This window comes from Moschus berezovskii, chromosome 2 (assembly GCF_049115385.1).
Source record: "Moschus berezovskii isolate FMDL1 chromosome 2, NW_MosBer_1.0, whole genome shotgun sequence".
In the NCBI taxonomy this organism is placed as follows: domain Eukaryota; kingdom Metazoa; phylum Chordata; class Mammalia; order Artiodactyla; family Moschidae; genus Moschus; species Moschus berezovskii.
This window is the reverse complement of record NC_142461.1, coordinates 4,458,224-4,476,754: the sequence shown is the minus strand read 5'-3', so window position 1 is coordinate 4,476,754 and position 18,531 is coordinate 4,458,224. Positions and strand designations below refer to the sequence as shown.

The following is an 18,531-nucleotide window of genomic DNA, read 5'->3' as shown; positions in this document are numbered from 1 at the left end:
AAATTTGGGAGGGAAAAGTACACGGAGACTTTGTGCCCGAGTAGATTTTCAGAATCAATGCATGTTAACAGCACACGAGCCGGTGCTTTAAAAGTTAGAGGATATCTTCCTAATCTTACGGTTCTCATTCCCCAGGTATTCCATTGTTCAGCAGTTTGTAAATGTTCCCCTTTCACTATTAAAAATGATGAAGATGAGGTCCTTTTGCTGTATCTTGAGCAATATGAGTTTCTTCCAAGGTCCCTAAATTGTACCCCCATGTGCATTAGAGTGTGTATCCTTTGTGAAAAGTGAAAGTGAAAGTCACTCAGTCCTGTGTGACTCTCTGCAACCCCATGCATGAAATTCTCTAGGCCAGAATACTGGAGTGGGTAGCCTCCCTTCTCTAAAGTATCCTTTGTACAGCCCCTCACATGTGTGAAAATCCTGAAACTGTTGCGCCACCACAGGGCCAACCAAAGAAAAAGTATCAGATGGTCTTTTATTGCCTTCATCTTGGAACCTCTGTGGGTTTTGTACATGTTGAGCATGTGTGTGCTTGGAGGACCAACTCAGCTAGTGCTGTAAAAACTGCCTTATGTGTTTAACCTATCTGATTTTCAGTTTCCTCATCTCTTATAAGGGGATAATAAGTGTACTAATTCTGTAGAGTTATTGTAAAGGTTAAAAGTGATAATACATGTAAATACTTTGAACATTAACCTGGTAAATACAAAGTTTGCAAAAAGGTATTAGATGTCTTAATGATGATAATGACAGTGATGTAAAAGTTTTAAATCTTAATCCTGAAGTAATACTGGTTGTTTTATAACTGTAGTTTCTAAATGGATTTCACAGGCAAATTGAAATGTCTTTTCCCAACTGATGAAGACTTCAGATCTTTCAGTTTTAAGGACGTGTGGCTTTCTTCTCCATGCTAGGTGGTTTGGGAACCTAACAAGATAGGGTATGAAAAACATCTGATGTGTAGTAGATAACGTAGCACAGCTGCCCTCTGCACATTTATTGTCTGGGTCATTTGTTCATTTGCCACACGCACCTGAGCACCTAGTGACTTCTGGGCACCAGTCCCTGCTCATGGTCTTCTGTCTCCTGGGTGAAGAAGTTTATCAAATAACCCCATGAAAGATGATACATGTGGTGAACCAAGGATCGAAAGAGCAGATAAAACCAAGGAAGGTCTTGGAATGAAGGAACGAGAAAACCAGACCCTTAGTGTCCTTCCCTCCTGCATGTTGTAACTATTAACGGATTTCAGGTCCTCCTGAGCAGTATAGCCCGTCTCCCCTCCTACCCCATAGGGAGAAGTTACCTGCCTTACTCTTCCCTCACCCAGGATACGTGCCTCATCCAATCAGCAAATGACCCACAAGACCCCTAGCCCACTCCTTATACCCTGGGTATAAAAGTGGACTAAGGACCACTGTTCAAGGTCAGTTCTTCCTTGAGCTGGCCCGCTGTTCTAACAACGAATCCCGCTCTAATAAACTTTATTCTCCTCTCCTGCCTCATGTCTGGAAATTCTTTTCCAACCCTCACAGGGACCACGACAGTATAGAAGCACAAAATGAGAAAAATGCCATGAAAGAAACATAGTTACAAGCGAGTACTTACTTAACAGACACGGGGGGGGGGGGGGGGTGGTGTTAGAGAAGGCTTCCCTCGGGCCTGAAGGAAAGGAGTTAAAACAGGTTTGCAGGGAGGGACAGGCAAGGGGCAGAGAGAGAGAGCATTCCGTATAGGGGGAGCACCATGAGCAAAGTATCCGTTGGTGGAACCCCGGCGTATTCAAGCGACTGCCAAAGCCAGTGTGGCTGCAGCTCTGTGTGCGATTGAGCGGGCCTCATGTGCCCTCCATCATCGAAGCAGTGGAGAGCAATCAAAATACAGGAAGGAGATGGAGTATACTCTAGAAAAATGTTCAGTCATCATGTTGTATACCTGAAACTAATATAATACTGTAAATAATACGGTAAATCAACTATATCTTGATTTTTTAAAAGAAACAAGTGCTGATTATAAAAATTTATCAATATCTCAATCCCTTGTAGCTGTTGTGGATTATGAAGTTATCTAGTATGTGTGTATTCTAAAATAATGTTTCTGTATTCTACTGTCATGTGGGTTGCTTTGTCAAATTTGTATCTGTTTTAATGCCTTTACTGAAAGAAAACAATGTAATAGCACACAAATATTATCAACCATAATTCTACCATTTTAATGATAATTTTTGTCATTTTTCCTTTCTCGCTTTTTTATCCTCACTAGTGACGAAACCAGAAATTCCAGCAACATCAGCCTCTGACAAGCCTGCGTTGTCAGAGGAAGAGATGGAGAGGAAGTCCAAATCTATCATTGATGAGTTTCTACACATTAATGATTTTAAGGTAAACGAAAATTTTTAAAAAGAAAGCAACGGCGCAGAAAGGCCTGTGATGGGAGACAGTGTGACTTGGTTCTGGTCTAGATCAGGTATTGTGAACTGATGAGACCTATAGTGAGCAATCCCAGACCCGCACGGTTCAGTCGGCACCAACGATACATTCCTGCCGAGTGTGCTTCTTTATATTGATACTGTAGTTCACAGGATCAGCTGTCAGGAAGGGAGAGCGGGTGTCAGTCCATTCCCACTGCCGAATAACCAAATTTACTTTGATATTAATCAACAAAAACAACACATTATCGTTATGAGGAATTCCTGGCTCCTTATATTACCTGTCATTTTATCAACATTCTCATAGTAACTTTAAAGTACAGCTGACATCACTTTTTCTTTACTTCATAAGTGGAAAAACTGAGGCACAAAAGAGTCATGTGCCAGGATCAGACAGCCTAAGTGACACATCTCAAGATGTAGCTTTCAGTTTGCCCTTCTTTAACCTTAATCTTCTCCTTGATCTTCATTTTAAGATAGCAGTGAGTAAGATACACATACTGCCTGACTTCATGAGCCTTGTAGTCTTAAGCTAGAGACAGATCATGAACAGATAAAGTCCACAAAGTGTTCAGTTCTAGTTAAAATAAATGCTAGGAGACCTGTAGGATCTCAGGAGAGATCATATAATGGGACCTGGTTTAGGGATCTGGGGTCATCAAAGGCTCATCTGTTAAAATTATTTGTCAGATACGTTAACTACTTTTGCTTCAGTAAAAGCTTACCGAAATTGTCCAAAATTTAGAAATAGGAAGCTTTTGCTCCTGAGCAAGTTCGAGTACTTTTCAGAACCTCTTGAAAATGCAGCAAGAATAAGAACACTAGCTGGAAATAATCCAAAGAACAGACTTCATATATTGTGATTTGTTAGATTCCTGGAAAATGGCAGCACAGCTTTTTTTTTTTTTTTTTAAACTATCTGAACCACCAGGGAAGCCCCTAGCACAGCTCGAGGTGCAAGAGGAGGGGGCATATGTATATCTGTGGCTGATTCATGTTGATGTATGGCAGAAGCCATCACAGTTTTGTCAAGTAATTATCCTCTAATTAAAATAAAATAAAATGGACAATAGAAAAGAAAGCTGAGGTGCAAAGGTATAATGTAACTTGCTCTAGGTCATACTCATTTCTGTCGGATAAATGGCAGACTCAGGATTCAAATCCAAGCTTCTAGCTTCAGAGCAGAAGCTCTACTTTTTCTTCCTACCTTTTGCGTATTGGTATGTCATGCTAAAGGCTTATTGCAGAGCTCATTCTAAGGAAGATTTTTCCCTAACATTTTAATAGGTGCTATACTTAACAGTCAAATACAAATGAATATTTATTGAGCCGTTGTTTTGTGTTTGGCAATATGCCAAGTGCTTATATATATTATATGCAGTCCTCACAGTAATCTTGTGGTAGGAGGTCAAAGCTGAGAGATTAAGTAACATTCCTGAACTCACACGATAGCAAGTAAGTGGCAGAACCAGGGTTCAGACACGCTTGTCTGACTCCGCAACTTGTGTTTTTAGCCTCTGTGAGATCCACATGCTGAGCACCTGAAATGTGTTGCCCACATTAAGGAATGGATGCGTGTGTGTTATTTGCTCAGTTGTGTCCAACTCGTTGTGACCCCATGGACTGTAGCCCACTGGGCTCCTTTGTCCATGGGGATTCTCCCAGCAAGAATACTGGAGTGAGTTGCTGTGCCCTCCTCCAGGGGATCTTCCCAACCCAAGGATTGAACCCAGGTCTCCCACGTGGCAGGCAGATTCTTTACTGTCTGAGCCACTAGGGAAGCCCAAGAATACTGGAGTGGGTAGCCTATCCCTTCTCCAGGGGATCTTCCCAAACCAGGAATCGAAACAGAGTTTCCTGCGTTGCAGACGAGTTCTTTACCAGCTGAACTACCTGGGAAGCCCATTTTAAGGAATACTTCCTGTAGATATTGTAGTATGTGTAGTGAACAACATAATCTTTTTATGGGTCTTTTACAGAGCTTATGTTCTAGTGGGTGATACAGACAAAGCTGTCCTAAAAATAGGTAATAACTAAATAAGCAACTTCTACAAAAAGAAAGTGTTTCAGCTATAAGGAGTAATATTAGATGGTACGATAACCAGGGATTGGGCAGTCACAGGGATTCTAGGAGGTGTCATTTCAGGTTAGAGGTCAAAAACAAGAAACAGAACATTAGAAACTAGGGAGAAGGGTAAGATTATGAACTGCTGTGAACTTAGAAGCTTCGCATTAGTAGTTCCATGATATAGTTAGTTGGCCCAGTATGCAGATGCAGTGACTAAAATTCTCATTGGAAGACAACCACTTCAGGTATAATATTGAGCATTGAGTACTATACTCTCTCCTGAAAAGGCTTTATAATGATGATGACAGGCTTAAAATGAGGCAAAACCCCACAAGGATAAAGAGCATAAGCTGTAGAAAGCAGCACCATTCTGGAAGCTGGAAGGATGGGTCGTGACTTACTTGGCATTCGATGAATGTGCGTGAGGTGCAGATGGGGCTGGAAACAGACAGATTGATTGGGTAAAAGTGTATGTAAGAAACAGTTTTACGTGACAGTTGTCTTAAAAGTGCCACTGTCATGAAAACACAAGGAAGAGAGAAAAGATTGACTTATATTAAAGGAATCTAAAGAGAGAATTCCTTGACGGTTCAGTGTTTGGAACTTGGCGCTTTCACTGCTAGGACCCAGGGTCTGATCGCTAGCTGGGGAGCTAAGATCCTGCAAGCTGAGCAGCACGGCCAAAAACAAAGAGTAAAGAGACATCATGACATGTGGCATTGGGTTTTCAGTTGGATCCTAGAACAACGAAAAGGCTATGTTGGACATTTGGGGACAGTTGTGGAAATTCCAGTATGTACTATATATCAGATATTTAGTTGATGTTACTGTGTGAATGTTGAATTTCTTAGATACATATATAAGAAAACCAGCAATTGATTAAATTGCAGTAAAGGTATGTTGGTGTACATTTTATTACTCTTTAATTTCTTTATATTTTGAAAATATTTGAGATAAAAAGTTGACATGGAAAGAGGTATTAAATAACTTAACAGAGGGGAGATAAACAGTGGTGAGGACACCTAGACCTGCCTTGCTCACTGCTTCTGTCAGGAGGCTGCCCTTCTCACGTGCATCTTCCGCCTCTCAAGAACTGCTCTCGTCAGATATTGAATCACAGGATTTTGGACTCACACAAATGGAGGTAGCTGAGGGCAGGGAGGCGCACTGCTGTATTGTGATCCAGTGACCCTGCTGCCAGGCTTTTATTGTCCAGAACAGAGATACTGACCTAGCCTGATCATCCAGTGGTAAGAACCAGTCTACACGCCCCACATCCCAAGATCTTCCTAGTACTTCAGCTAACCATGTCAACTTTACTATAAAAGGAAGACATTTTTCTTTGAAGATTTTGCAAATATTACATACTGAGACAGAATTACTTCAGTTATCTTATTAAGGCCTTTGAATCATGACATGAATTTCTGTTTAAATATTATTTCATAATATACCATTTCAAGTTTCTAAATGATCATAATATAGATCCATGTCATGTAAAAAAAGACATTTTTGGCTCTGGTCTTTTGAGTGATCTCTAAGAAGATGTTAACCTAAACACATTAGCCTTATAAAGATGCACTTTTATTTTTAAATATGCCTAATAATATTGCCCATATTATCCTGCATTTTACTGAACTATATTAATGTTTAACTATTTTCATATATATATATATGAAAACTGTCTTGCTCTTTTCTACCAATTTTGTCATAAGTAAATGTTTTTAAACTTATTTTAACACTGGCAATTCGATCCTTATTTTGGAGTAAGCTTTTATTTGCTCTTTAAACAGGAAGCCATGCAGTGTGTGGAAGAGCTGAACGCCCAGGGCCTGCAACATGTGTTCGTGAGGACAGGAGTGGAGTCCACCCTGGAAAGGAGCCAGATCACCCGGGATCACATGGGCCAGTTACTGTATCAGCTGGTGCACTCAGAAAAGCTCAGCAAACAGGACTTTTTCAGAGGGTCAGTATCCTACTCAACAGTAGTATTCAGTTACTATTTAGCAGCTTCCATAGGTTAACATTGTGTCTGCCATAACATGTGGATGTATATTATATTGACAGTATGTGTATTGGTTGATATGATGGCATTTGATTGTGCTAGGGCTTAGCGGTTATTTTCTGATTTTCTGTATCTAATTGTAAATAGACACGTATTATGATGCAAATCAGATAACAGAGACCCTCTTAACTGCCAAGAAACTCGGAGCTCCTCATCAGCCTACATGTAAACCCTGAGAAAAAAGCTTTCCTTTGTGAGAAAAATTCTGGGAAATTAAACCGAAAAAGCTTCATCCTTTCACTAAACCACAGTTCATTTTGGCCAAGAAATGCTTGTCTGTCCATTCTACCCCTGTAGAAGTATGTGTAACTCCCAGGCTGTCAATGATTAGGTTTATTCCAGGTTGGTTTCATTATGATTTCTCTTGACGGCTGAGCTGGTGAAGTTTGGCTTTCACTTGTGTTAAATCCTGTGTGATCAGAATCTGGTTATCTTTGTGATCATCCACAGATGCATGTATGAATCAGGTTCTTTGTGGTACAATCACAGAATCTTTGCCAGGCTTATGTTTTAAAATCAATATTTAAAGTGAAATTGCATACGGTTTAAAAAAAAAATTGTTTTAGGAGCCAGGTTATGCAAATATAAACACAGAACCACAGCCAGAGCTGACAGGTACCCATTCTGTGAGAGGAAAGGAACTGAGACCTATAGGATGAATGTCAGATGGGGTAACCCTTCCATCTCATACTCAGGGGGAGTGCTCCGGGAGTGGGATGTCAGGAAGACTTCTGCATTGTTTAAATTACCTTTCTCATTGGAAATCGCTTTTTGTGCCGATCTTTTTTGTGGTCTTGTAAATTAAATGCACGTAATGAAATGCCACCATATATCTCTCAGATACAGCCAACCTCTTGGAGTAGTGTAAGTATTAAATGCCAGGGTTGAATATACCTAGGAATAACTATTCATTTGATTTTTGTGAGGGATAATGGCATTTTCCTCAGGGTCCCAGAAGATGTATATTTGTTCCTAGAACCGTTAGAAAAGTATACTTCATCAATAAGTTAGATTTCTCTTGATTCGGTGACTTGACTAGATTAAGGCCATCTGACTCAGTTAACTTAGTAAGAAACTTTGACCCCCCCCTCACTCCAGTAGCCAACCAGTATAAATAAGAGCAAATGAGGGTATTTACAGCCTCACAAATTGAGTTCTGCCCCTAGCCAACTTGGAACTATAGTTAATAACTATTATGTTAATTTATAAATATTTGCTTTTTGCCCAGATATTATGATGTATTCACCAGAAAATTTTGAAAATGAGAATGCTAGATTACCAGTTACCATTTTCTGTCTTTCTTCAAAGCATATTCAGACGATGATTCGTCCCTGAAAAGCCCTCACAGAGTATGTTCTAGCTTCATTGGCCTTGATTGAACTTGTGAGGTGCTAGCTTGGTTTCCAGGCTATCTCAAACATTTTCATTTTCCTGAGGAAAAATTACCATGCCCAGACATGGTGTCCACAGTTGCTTTGGCAGTGGTGCTGTTGCGGCTGACGGCCACACTACCACAACCGCATTTCATGTAGACCAGAAGGGAACACACCTGTGTCTCAGGAGCTACTTCAGCTTTCTCTGTCCCTGCTTCCTCTGCAGCTCGTGATAATGCAGCAGCTTCAGGCCTGGTTTCTGATACTTGGTTAGACCTAACCAGGCTATCCTTAGACAAGACCCCTAGGAGGATACCTGTTCCTTCCTAAATGGAAAGGTCTGGCAATTTTTTCTAAGATGGAAAGTAAGAGATATGCCCATGTTAGTATCCACTAAGAGCCTTCTTGCACATTGAATCATAGTTTCCCAATTACTTCTGAAACCTAAGTTGTAAATAGATCATATTGTCCAGAGAAGCCATTTCATTGGAGCCACCGAAATGCCCTGTCTTCTGTCTCTTTTCGTCCCAGAATCCAAAGATCTCTGTCCTTAGTCAGCATTGTGACGGGGGCATCAGGGTCAGCTTTCTGGATGCTGATACTGCTTAAATGCCAACTTCTGAGCTCATACCTGACCTGCCTCTTGAGAAACCTGTATGCAGGTCAGGAAGCAACAGTCAGAACTGGACATGGAACAACAGACTGGTTCCAAATAGCAAAAGGAGTACGTCAAGGCTGTATATTGTCACCTTGCTTATTTAACTTATATGCAGAGTACATCATGAGGAACGCTGGGCTGGAAGAAGCACAAGCTGGAATGAAGATTGCTGGGAGAAATATCAATAACCTCAGATATGCAGATGACACTACCCTTATGGCAGAAAGGGAAGAGGAACTCAAAAGCCTCTTGATGAAAGTGAAAGAGGAGACTGAAAAGGTTGGCTTGAAGCTCAACATTCAGAAAACAAAGATCATGGCATCTGGTCCCATCACTTCATGGGAAATAGATGGAAAAACAGTGGAAACAGTGTCAGATTTTATTTTTGGGGGCTCCAAAATAACTGCAGATGCTGATTGCAGCCATGAAATTAAAAGACGCTTACTCCTTGGAAGGAAAGTTATGACCAACCTAGATAGTATATTAAAAAGCAGAGACATTACTTTGCCAACCAAGGTCCGTCTAGTCAAGGCAGTGGTTTTTCCCGTGGTCATGTATGGATGTGAGAGTTGGACTGTGAAGAAAGCTGATGGCCGAAGAATTGATGCTTTTGAACTGTAGTGCTGGAGAAGACTCTTGAGAGTCCCTTGGACTGCAAGGAGATCCAACCAGTCCATTCTAAAGGAGATCGATCCTGGGTGTTCATTGGAAGGGCTGATGCTAAAGCTGGAACTGCTATACTTTGGCCACCTCATGTGACGAGTTGACTCACTGGAAAAGACTCTGATGCTGGGAAAGGTTGGGGGCAGGAGGAGACGGGGACGACAGAGAATGAGATGGCTGGATGGCATCACCGACTCTGTGGACGTGAGTTTGGGTGAACTCTGGGAGTTGGTGTTGGACAGGGAGGCCTGGCGTGCTGTGATTCATGGGGTCGCGGAGAGTCGGACACAACTGAGCGACTGAACTGAACTGAGCTATTGTGGCTTCGCTGGTGGCTCAGACAGTAAAGCATCTGTCTACAATGCGGGAGCCCCAGGTTTGATCCCTGGGTTGGGAAGATCCTCTGGAGAAGGAAATGGCAACCCACTGCACTATTCTTGCCTGGCAAATGCTTTGAACAGAGGATCCTGATGGTCCATGGGGGTTGCAAATAGTCGGACACAACTGAGTGACTAGCACAATGCTCTCTGAACAATTAAAGCCGTTTCTGCCTACTTTCCCAAGCCAGTGATGATTCTGGAAGACAAAAAAGAAGACCTCCAAGTTTACTGGGCCCTGATCAGCCAAGTGTTAATCTGTGGTTTCTCCTACAGCTGCCCAAAGCATGCATTGCCACTTGAATAGTAAGATAGACTAGACAGATGTTTCAGATAGCCTCTTTGTGTCAGGTGGTTTATAAACAAAGCAGCCCTTTGCAGTTTTCCTTAAAAGATGTTTTATCAACTCTGAGCATAGTAGTTGGTGTATATAAAACATTTCCACAAGATCAACCCATCCCCTTGGAATTTTCAGGACTTGGATCTAAATACTCTATGATGCAAATCAGATAGGTGGGTAGGTGAGCACATTATTGTGTAGGCAGATTCATTTCAGATAGTGTGGTACAGCCATTTAATATCATGGCCTCAGGAAACTTCTAAAAACTGTCTGGTAAAAGTAATTGAATGTAGCTCACTGTTCACCATGGAATTGGAATCTCTTTGAAAGTGTAATGAACAAATGAAAATGTAATAAGCAAGTGAAAAGCAGGACAGAAGTTGGAGTTGACTAGAGACCCAAAACATTTGCCCTTGATATGTTAATATTTTACTTTTGGAGATGCTTGTTGGGAAGGAAATTCTTGTCTTTTCCTTGACTACTCTTGGAACTTTTCTTGCCACTTAAGGCAATTCTGCTTTGGTTAAAGACACTGTTTGGAGCTTAAGTGGATAAGCAGACTAAGTGCCATATGCAAAATTGTAGAGGTGCTTCTTAACAAGTGAAGGCCCCATTTGCTCTCATAGGTGAGGTAGTAGTCTTTTTCTGTGATATTCCTTTGAAAATGGTACTGGAATATAAGAAAGGTCTTTATCTTTTTATTTATTTCTTTGTTTTACATGTAGTTAGATTCTCTAATGATCAGCATAATAATACCAGACCAGTTTAATTTTGAGATATCTTCACTATTTCTTCTTTGATTATCTACAGCAAGATTTGTATTTTTATTAAAGTTATCATAATGCAAAATTGTGGAAGATACTGCCTGACAAGATCATTTCCAGTGATGGTAGATTATTTTGCCTTTAGCAGATGTCTGATCGGAACTTTACTGAATTAAAAAATCAAAATTAAAAAATATATTTCTAACTTTTAATAACGTATTGCTTTCTTCAGTTAAATTTTAGGATCACAATATATAAAATAAGTAAAAATAGAGTTTCTGTAGTTGAAATGGTGTGAGGGATGTTCGAAGTCCCATTGGTGGACCTCCCAGAAGTGCAGTTTAGTGGGTGTGCTATAGCTTTATTTCATTTATTCAGCCGGCAGAAAACATATGTTAGGCAAGGCATTGTTACAGGCTGAGTTCAGTTCGGTCGCTTAGTCGTGTCTGACTCTTTGCGACCCCACAAATCACAGCATGCCAGGCCTCCCTACCACAAACTCCCGGAGTTCACTCAAAGTCATGTCCACAGAGTCGGTGATGCCATCCAGCCATCTCATTCTCTGTCGTCCCCTTCTCCTCCTGCCCCCAATCCCTCCCAGCATCAGGGTCTTTTCCAATGAATCAACTCTTCGCATGAGGTGGCCAAAGTATTGGAGTTTCAGCTTCAGCATCAGTCCTTCCAATGAACACCCAGGATCGATTTCCTCTAGAATGGACTGGTTGGATCTCCTTGCAGTCCAAGGGACTCTCAAGAGTCTTCTCCAGCACCACAGTTCAAAAGCATCAATTCTTCAGCGCTCAGCTTTCTTCACAGTCCAACTCTCACATCCACACATGACCACGGGAAAAACCATAGCCTGCTGAGTAGTAGAGTCCAAAGACACAGAGAGAATCATCAAGCAGCTTCTGCACACGGGGCTGTAGGGTTTTTCTTTTAAAATCGTACAAAAGGATTTAGGAATAGTAAACTTGAAGAGAAGTAAGTCGCTTACGAGCTTTTGCTTCAGATATCGTGTGTTCAGCCAGCTGTGTTTTTTATCATCAGTATGGATTTGATCAGTGGTGTTCTGCAGACTGTACCATCATAAACTGACTAATCAACAAGTAGAAAACTGGGGCAGGAAGATGAGCATCTTTTAGTTGTAGTATGAGATGAAAAGATCAGTTTAGACACACTGCTTCAAGACCAAGACTGCTGCAATTGTCTCATGAGCTCATTAGACAAACTTATGCCACTAAACCATGAAACATGAAGAGGCATTACACGTAATTAATCTAGAAATCCTGGAGCCCGGCCAGATTATGTTCCATCGTTGGCACATTAGCCAAGTTGGAAGTGTACATAATGAGCGAACAGTCAAGAGTCTGTTTACAGAAAATTGGTGTCAAATAATTGCAAGCTGTGAGGTCACAAAATTGCCATTCAGGATTCATGAAGCCCAGAGTTAAATAATGTGGTTGAGCTGCCAACTGTTTTGAAATGACACCTTCAGAAAAGTGACCCTGCCTTGCAGTGGTACCTCTTTTTAAGTGAAATATTTTAGTGATGTGTAGCTCTCTCAGGTAGGTAAAAAGAATGGCACACTCTGGCTAGAAACTGGAATTGCAGTGAAAAAGCACACCTTTTTTTATGTATGCAGAGACCTGAAAGGATACCACCTGCCCTTGATTCAGTCACCCTTTCCTTCTGATGATGTGTATTTCCTTATAATTATGTATATGTCTCCTATAGTTAAATTCACTTTTGTTTTTGTACCTTTTAATATATTCTATGTTGGAATGATTAACACAGTCTTGAATTATACTTAAAATGATACTTAAATGTTTTTATACTTAAAATGATTAGCTATGATTTCCAGCCTAAATAAGACTGTGCTGATGTTTTGTATTTGATGTTTCTAAATCTTATATTTAAAAATTACATTCATGTTACTTCACGTTGAGAAATATTCCATAGCATGAAAGCCTAAAACCACCAGCTTTTCTTTAGAGGTTGCGCAGTTTGTAACGTGTATAATGATGATGTTATGTAGTAACGTTGTCAGGCTCTTTTGTATATTCATCCAGCTTTCTTCCCCATTGTAAGCTCCTCAAAGGAGGAATTTTTGTCTTTTCTTCTCTTTGTGTCTGGTCTGTATTACGCGAAGTTTTCCGTCGGTGCTTCTGACCAACTCAGAGGATATGATGCTTAGCTATGGGGAACTCTTTATAGTTGGGATTAAATTAATAGCTTGTTACCCTAGAGCATCAGGAGACTGCCTTGTTTTCATGAAGTTTTTCAGATGTCACTTCCGTACAGGGGTATTTCTGGTCACCCTCTACTGATTTCCTGGTACCTTAGGTCCTGTTCTTCAGAGAATTAACCCTGTCTGCAGATATGCTTTTGTTTGTTTGTTTTCCTCCCCACAATGATACAAGCTCTTTGAGAGCAAAAGCTTGTGTACTTGGTGCCTAGAGCAGTACCAGACATAGCAGTTGTTTAATGGGTATTTGTTGACTGGCTGTTTTTTGATCTATGTATTTGATCTTAACTTTCCAATTACATTTGCATGTGGATTTTTTTCTGTTCTTTTCCAGTTTTTCAGAAACATTGGAATTGGCAGATGATATGGCCATTGATATTCCCCATATCTGGTTGTACCTTGCTGAGCTGGTGACTCCCATGTTAAAAGAAGGCGGAATCTCCATGAGAGAACTCATCGCGTAAGTTGCGCTGGTTTCTTTGGATGTATATATCTGGGTAACCTGGCAGAGCTCACCAGCTGGCTTTTAGCTTAGTGCTGTTGCTTTCGTGCTTTTGGAGACACTCAGCCTGTGGCTCTTTAAGACTTCTAATTTCTGTATAAAAATGTTACATTTTTCTAAATTAGAGAAGTGATGGGGATATAATAGCCCTGTGGTTCATTAACGTTAGATCTGGCTTCAGAATCATGTAATTGGAAAGTGATTGCTCCTGGAAGCTTAATGTTAATCTGGCTTTTATGTCTCTCATTGCTCCAGTGCTGTAAGAATTTATAGTTCCACATGATAGCCTGTCAGATTGTGGCACCTCCATGGTACGTGCTCAGGTTGTTTTGAAAGAGACTGAGCTGTTAGGCATTCCTAACTTTGGACAGGAATGGGAAATTGTTGCTACGTTGTGTAGGCAAGTATTTCCCCAGCTCTTCTTTAAAATGTTAGCATTTCTCCCAAACTGTGCACACAGCCACACCCTGCATGCTAGTGTGTCCCTGTGAGATCCACACAGTGTATGACAGCCCACCAAAGCTGAGGAGAGTCCTGGAAACAAAGCAGCAAACAAAAATTACTTAGCTTTGTTTCAGTCAGCATTGCTTCACTTAATTGACTGTTGAATCCTTTTTTTGAGGAATAATTGTTAATATACTGTAGAACATAGTTTGCGAAATACTGATTTATACTGTGGGAGAATTGGTTCCTTTCTGTTTCATCCATATCCTAAAGAAACGCTTCCTTTCTTAAACATATTTCATAAGCAAGCTTCACACCTTCCTGTTACCTAAGGTGCTTCTCTCCTTTCAGCTTAAAGTGGAACTTACATAAACAGAGTAAGTGAGACTGATCTTTGCATTGCTTCTGTCACTGAAACAGAGAAAAAGGCAAAACCCAGGAATTGTAAAGCCTCTTTCCTGCTTCTCAGTGAGGCATAAAAACCCGAGGTCTCTGAACTACTTCTGCTGAAAATTATTACTTCCAGAAAATTATTACTTCTGGAGCTTGGACTTTCCCAGTATTGTTTAGGTTACACAGTATCTGTTCTTTTGGCACACTTTGTTTGCCTGTTTTTTAAAACAGGGAATTTGTTCAGAGGTACTTAAGCACTACTTATATCTTTTACAGAGAATTTTGCAAACCTTTACTTCCTGTTGGAAGAGCTGGAGTCTTGATTTCTGAAATATTGCACCTTCTATGCAAACAAATGGTGAGTGTTAAACTTAGTGTTGGACTTAGCAGTGTATTGGGAAGTGTCATGATTTTGATCTTGGTTTATCTGTGAAAAACTTGGGTATCGCTGTGCAAGTAATTCTGTTAACTTCTATTATTTGGGGGGAAAAAAAGAGTGAGGTCTCTGGTTCTGTCTAGTTTCTTCCAAAGGTATATTTGCCTTTCTGTTCTCTAGTAATTTGGGAAGAAATTATCTAATCTCAGCTAGATTTGGTAAAATTTAAAGAATCTCAAGATGTGTTTTAATTTATTTTCTCTTGAAGCAAAATGGCTATATTATTTATACTTTATTATAATAGATTTTGATTAAAACTCCTCCGCTTTCAGAGAAAGAGCAGATTCATGAAATGATTAATTTTATTATTTTTGGATTAAGGCTAAGTAATCTGATTAGAAATAGGTGGTAAAAACTCATGTTGATATCACTTATACGTGGAATCTAAAACACAAATGAACTAATCTATGCAATAGAAATAGACTTTAAAAATAGAGAACGGACTTGTGGTTTTCAAGGGGAGGGGAGAAATGGATTGCGAGTTTGGGTTAGCAGATACAAACTATTGTATATATAATGGATAAACAATGAGAACTTACTGTATAGCACAGGAAAGTATTTTCAATATCCTGTGATAAGCTACAGTGGAAAAGAATATGAAGAAGAATGTGTCTATGTGTATATGTAACTGAATCACTTTGCTGTACAGCAGAAATTAACGCTACATGGTAAATTAACTATACTTCAATAAAATGATTTTTTAATGGAAAAAAGAAATAGGTGGTGAAAATGATTCTGCAGGACTGTGAATTTCTATCTTAAAGTTACATTTATTTTAGAATTTATTTAGAATTACTGAATAATTCTCTGCAAAGCCCTTTGCCATTATTTTAGTCTACAAAGATGACTAAACCTTCAAAGAATTTATAGGCTGGAAGGGGAGACAGACAAATCTTAACCAAAAAATTGTGTCAGTGCTATATTAGAAGTTAAGAGGTTTGCAAAAGTGGTATAGCTTCCCACAGAGGAAGGTTATGTAACTCCTGGGGTGAGAAACATCAAAACAAAACAACTCACTTGAAAAGTTCTAGAGTGATTTCTGACTTATTCATCCCAGAGCAAGAGATACTGGGATGATAGAATTCACTGTTTTGTAGGCACTGATAGAAAACAAAACAGCATATCATTTCTCTGTCTAAATCTGCAGAAGTTCCCCTGTATCTAATTTGTGTGATAATTACTCTTAGATAGGTATACTAAATAGTCTCATCTCTAGTTCTAGCTGATTGTCTATATATATTGTTAATACCCTTTGCTTAATGGCACTGAAGTTTTTATTGAACCCCAGTTTCTAGATCCAGAATTTTCTCCTCGTCTTCCACCTATTTGACTTCATCCCTTAAAATTCAAATTCTTGTTAACTTTTAGTTGTAGAAACAGAAAGCAGATTCTCACTTTTCCTAACTAAAACAAAATTCTCATAGAACATAAACTCTGAAATTAACCTCGAGTTTAAATCCTAGCTCTGCCAGGTTATCAGCTATGCCCTGGGCAGATTAGTCTGTGAAAGAACTAGTACGTGTTCCTTAGATGACAGTCGCAGCCTGAAAGCTTTCCTTATCACTGTGACTTAGTTGAGGGAGTGGACTTGAACCTCCTCATCAGTTTTCCAGCTGACAGCAGCTCTTCTCTGTTGTTTGTTGGGCTCAGCCTTGCACTTCTTCTTGCCCTTGAAGTAATTCTCATTCCTTGTTCAGGAGCAATGACTCCTTAATCATTCTCATGTTAAGTGGCCTAATGATAACCTACGGTGAAGAGGGCCTCTGGCAAGGCTTATTGAGTGCTTTAATTGCCAATGCATATAGCGCTGTCCAGGAAAACAGTGCTATATGCATTGACAATTAAACTCTTTTTAGATGATTGTATTCAAAAAAACACCAAACACCAAGCTTGCCGATCCCCAGATTGGTCAGTTATCTGGTAAAAGAAATTATTGAACCTTAAGCAACTGTACTTCACTTACCACTACATTTATGTACATTCAGACATCTCAGCTTAAAAGCCGAGAATCGTAAGAAATTAACTTCATATGAGTGCAAGGAAAAGTTTCCGTTTTTATAGCCTTCACAGTTTTGCACTCTTGACTTTTTTTTTCCTCCTTACAATGTAGAAGTAAATGAACTGGACTTAATCTCTATTTTAGAGCCATAAGAAAGTGGGAGCCCTATGGAGGGAGGCTGACCTCAGCTGGAAGGATTTTTTACCAGAAGGGGAAGATGTACATAATTTTCTCTCGGAGCAGGTGAGTAGGAGCAAGGTTTATACCTCCTGTTTGATAGTAGTTGATCTGTTTCTTAGGGGAGATAAAAGTAATTGCATCAGTATTCCAGTTATTAAGTGAAAGTTAAAACTGCTCAGTTGTGTCTGAATCTTTGTGACCTCATGGATTGTAATCTGCCGGGCTTTTCTGTCCATGGGGATTCTCCAGGCAAGAATACCTGAATGGGTAGCCATTCACTTCTCCAGGGAATCTTCCCAACCCAGGGATTGAACCCAGGTCTCCCACATAGCAGGCAGATTCTTTACTGTCTAAGTCACCAGGGAAGCCCCCAGTTTTTTAAATTAGACCAAAATAGGAATCATGGTCAAGATGTCATTTTAAGTCTGTAGTTAAGATCACTTTACCCTCAAAAAAACTCGTGATTCCTAAGGAGAAATATTTTCTGGTCTCTTGTCGGAACCAATCACAGTCTCATTTGGGAACTTTTAACAGCCTCATGGCTTTTTGTCTATGCATTCATTAGATGATAGATTAAAAAATAAAGATTTAAGAAATTAGACACATTTTGAAAACAAGTGACATGTATCCATGAACCGGGAATGAAATTGATAAATAAAGCAGGGGTCACTGGAAAAGACTCTGATGCTGGGAGGGATTGGGGGCAGGAGGAGACGGGGACAACAGAGAGTGAGATGGCTGGATGGCATCACCAGCTCGATGGACAAGAGTCTGAGTGAACTCCGGGAGTTGGTGATGGACAGGGAGGCCTGGCGTGCTGTGATTCATGGGGTCGCAAAGAGTCGGACACGACTGAGCGACTGAACTGAACTGAATAGGGCTAAAGCTACAAGTCTTCTGAGCTCTGGGTCTGAAAGCAGACAGAAACAAGTCAGAAGTTATTTCTGTAGGGTAATAGCCCCTTACAAGGTAGAAGATTGGAGACAGGCTTACTGCTTGTCACTAGATGGAAACTTGATAAATAAGTGTTACGAAGGTAGGTACAGTCTTACAGACAGAACCTAAGCTAAGCTGCCTACTGACTTGGTAACTGGATCCAGAAATCCACAAGGCAGAAGCCTCCACAATCAATATAATCTGGTCCTAAATCAAAAAAATTCTTCTGAAAATTATCCTGCAAATCAAAATCCTAAAACATCTGAGGAAAATAACTGCTAAGATAGCCTACAAATTCAGCAATAAGGAGAAAAATGTCACTCTCAGGTTAAAAGAAAATAATAAAGCAATCTGAAAATGATTTTAAAGCATGTATATTTTAAGTTGGATAAAGACATAAGATTCACAGGGGATTTTAGCTTTCTTTTGGTTTTAGTCTAGATACACTAAGGAGCACTCCTGCCATGATAATAGGAGCCTACATAAGGCATAATTTATCTTTCGTTGCTGGGATCATAGAGCATGGAATAAACTTCCAAGTAACAAAAAGAATGGGGGGAAGCCAAAGATGATATCTGAATTCTGAGCAGTGAGCACACGTGAGAAACCCACGGACAGAGGAGCCTGGTGGGCTACAGTCCATAGGGTCACAAAGAG

General features: G+C 40.0%; 1 protein-coding gene across 7 annotated transcripts in view; it reads left to right on the top strand.

The window, feature by feature from the left end:
- Window positions 1-18,531, top strand: part of EIF4G3 (eukaryotic translation initiation factor 4 gamma 3) — a 370,046-nt gene that overhangs the window by 336,417 nt on the left and 15,098 nt on the right. For all 7 annotated transcript variants that reach the window (XM_088843307.1, XM_088843294.1, XM_088843302.1 and 4 more), the window contains 5 exons: window positions 2,269-2,387; window positions 6,293-6,465; window positions 13,319-13,444; window positions 14,600-14,681; window positions 16,903-17,001. In XM_088843307.1, the coding sequence (XP_088699433.1) occupies window positions 2,269-2,387; window positions 6,293-6,465; window positions 13,319-13,444; window positions 14,600-14,681; window positions 16,903-17,001 (599 nt within the window). The remainder of the gene's footprint in view (window positions 1-2,268; window positions 2,388-6,292; window positions 6,466-13,318; window positions 13,445-14,599; window positions 14,682-16,902; window positions 17,002-18,531) is intronic.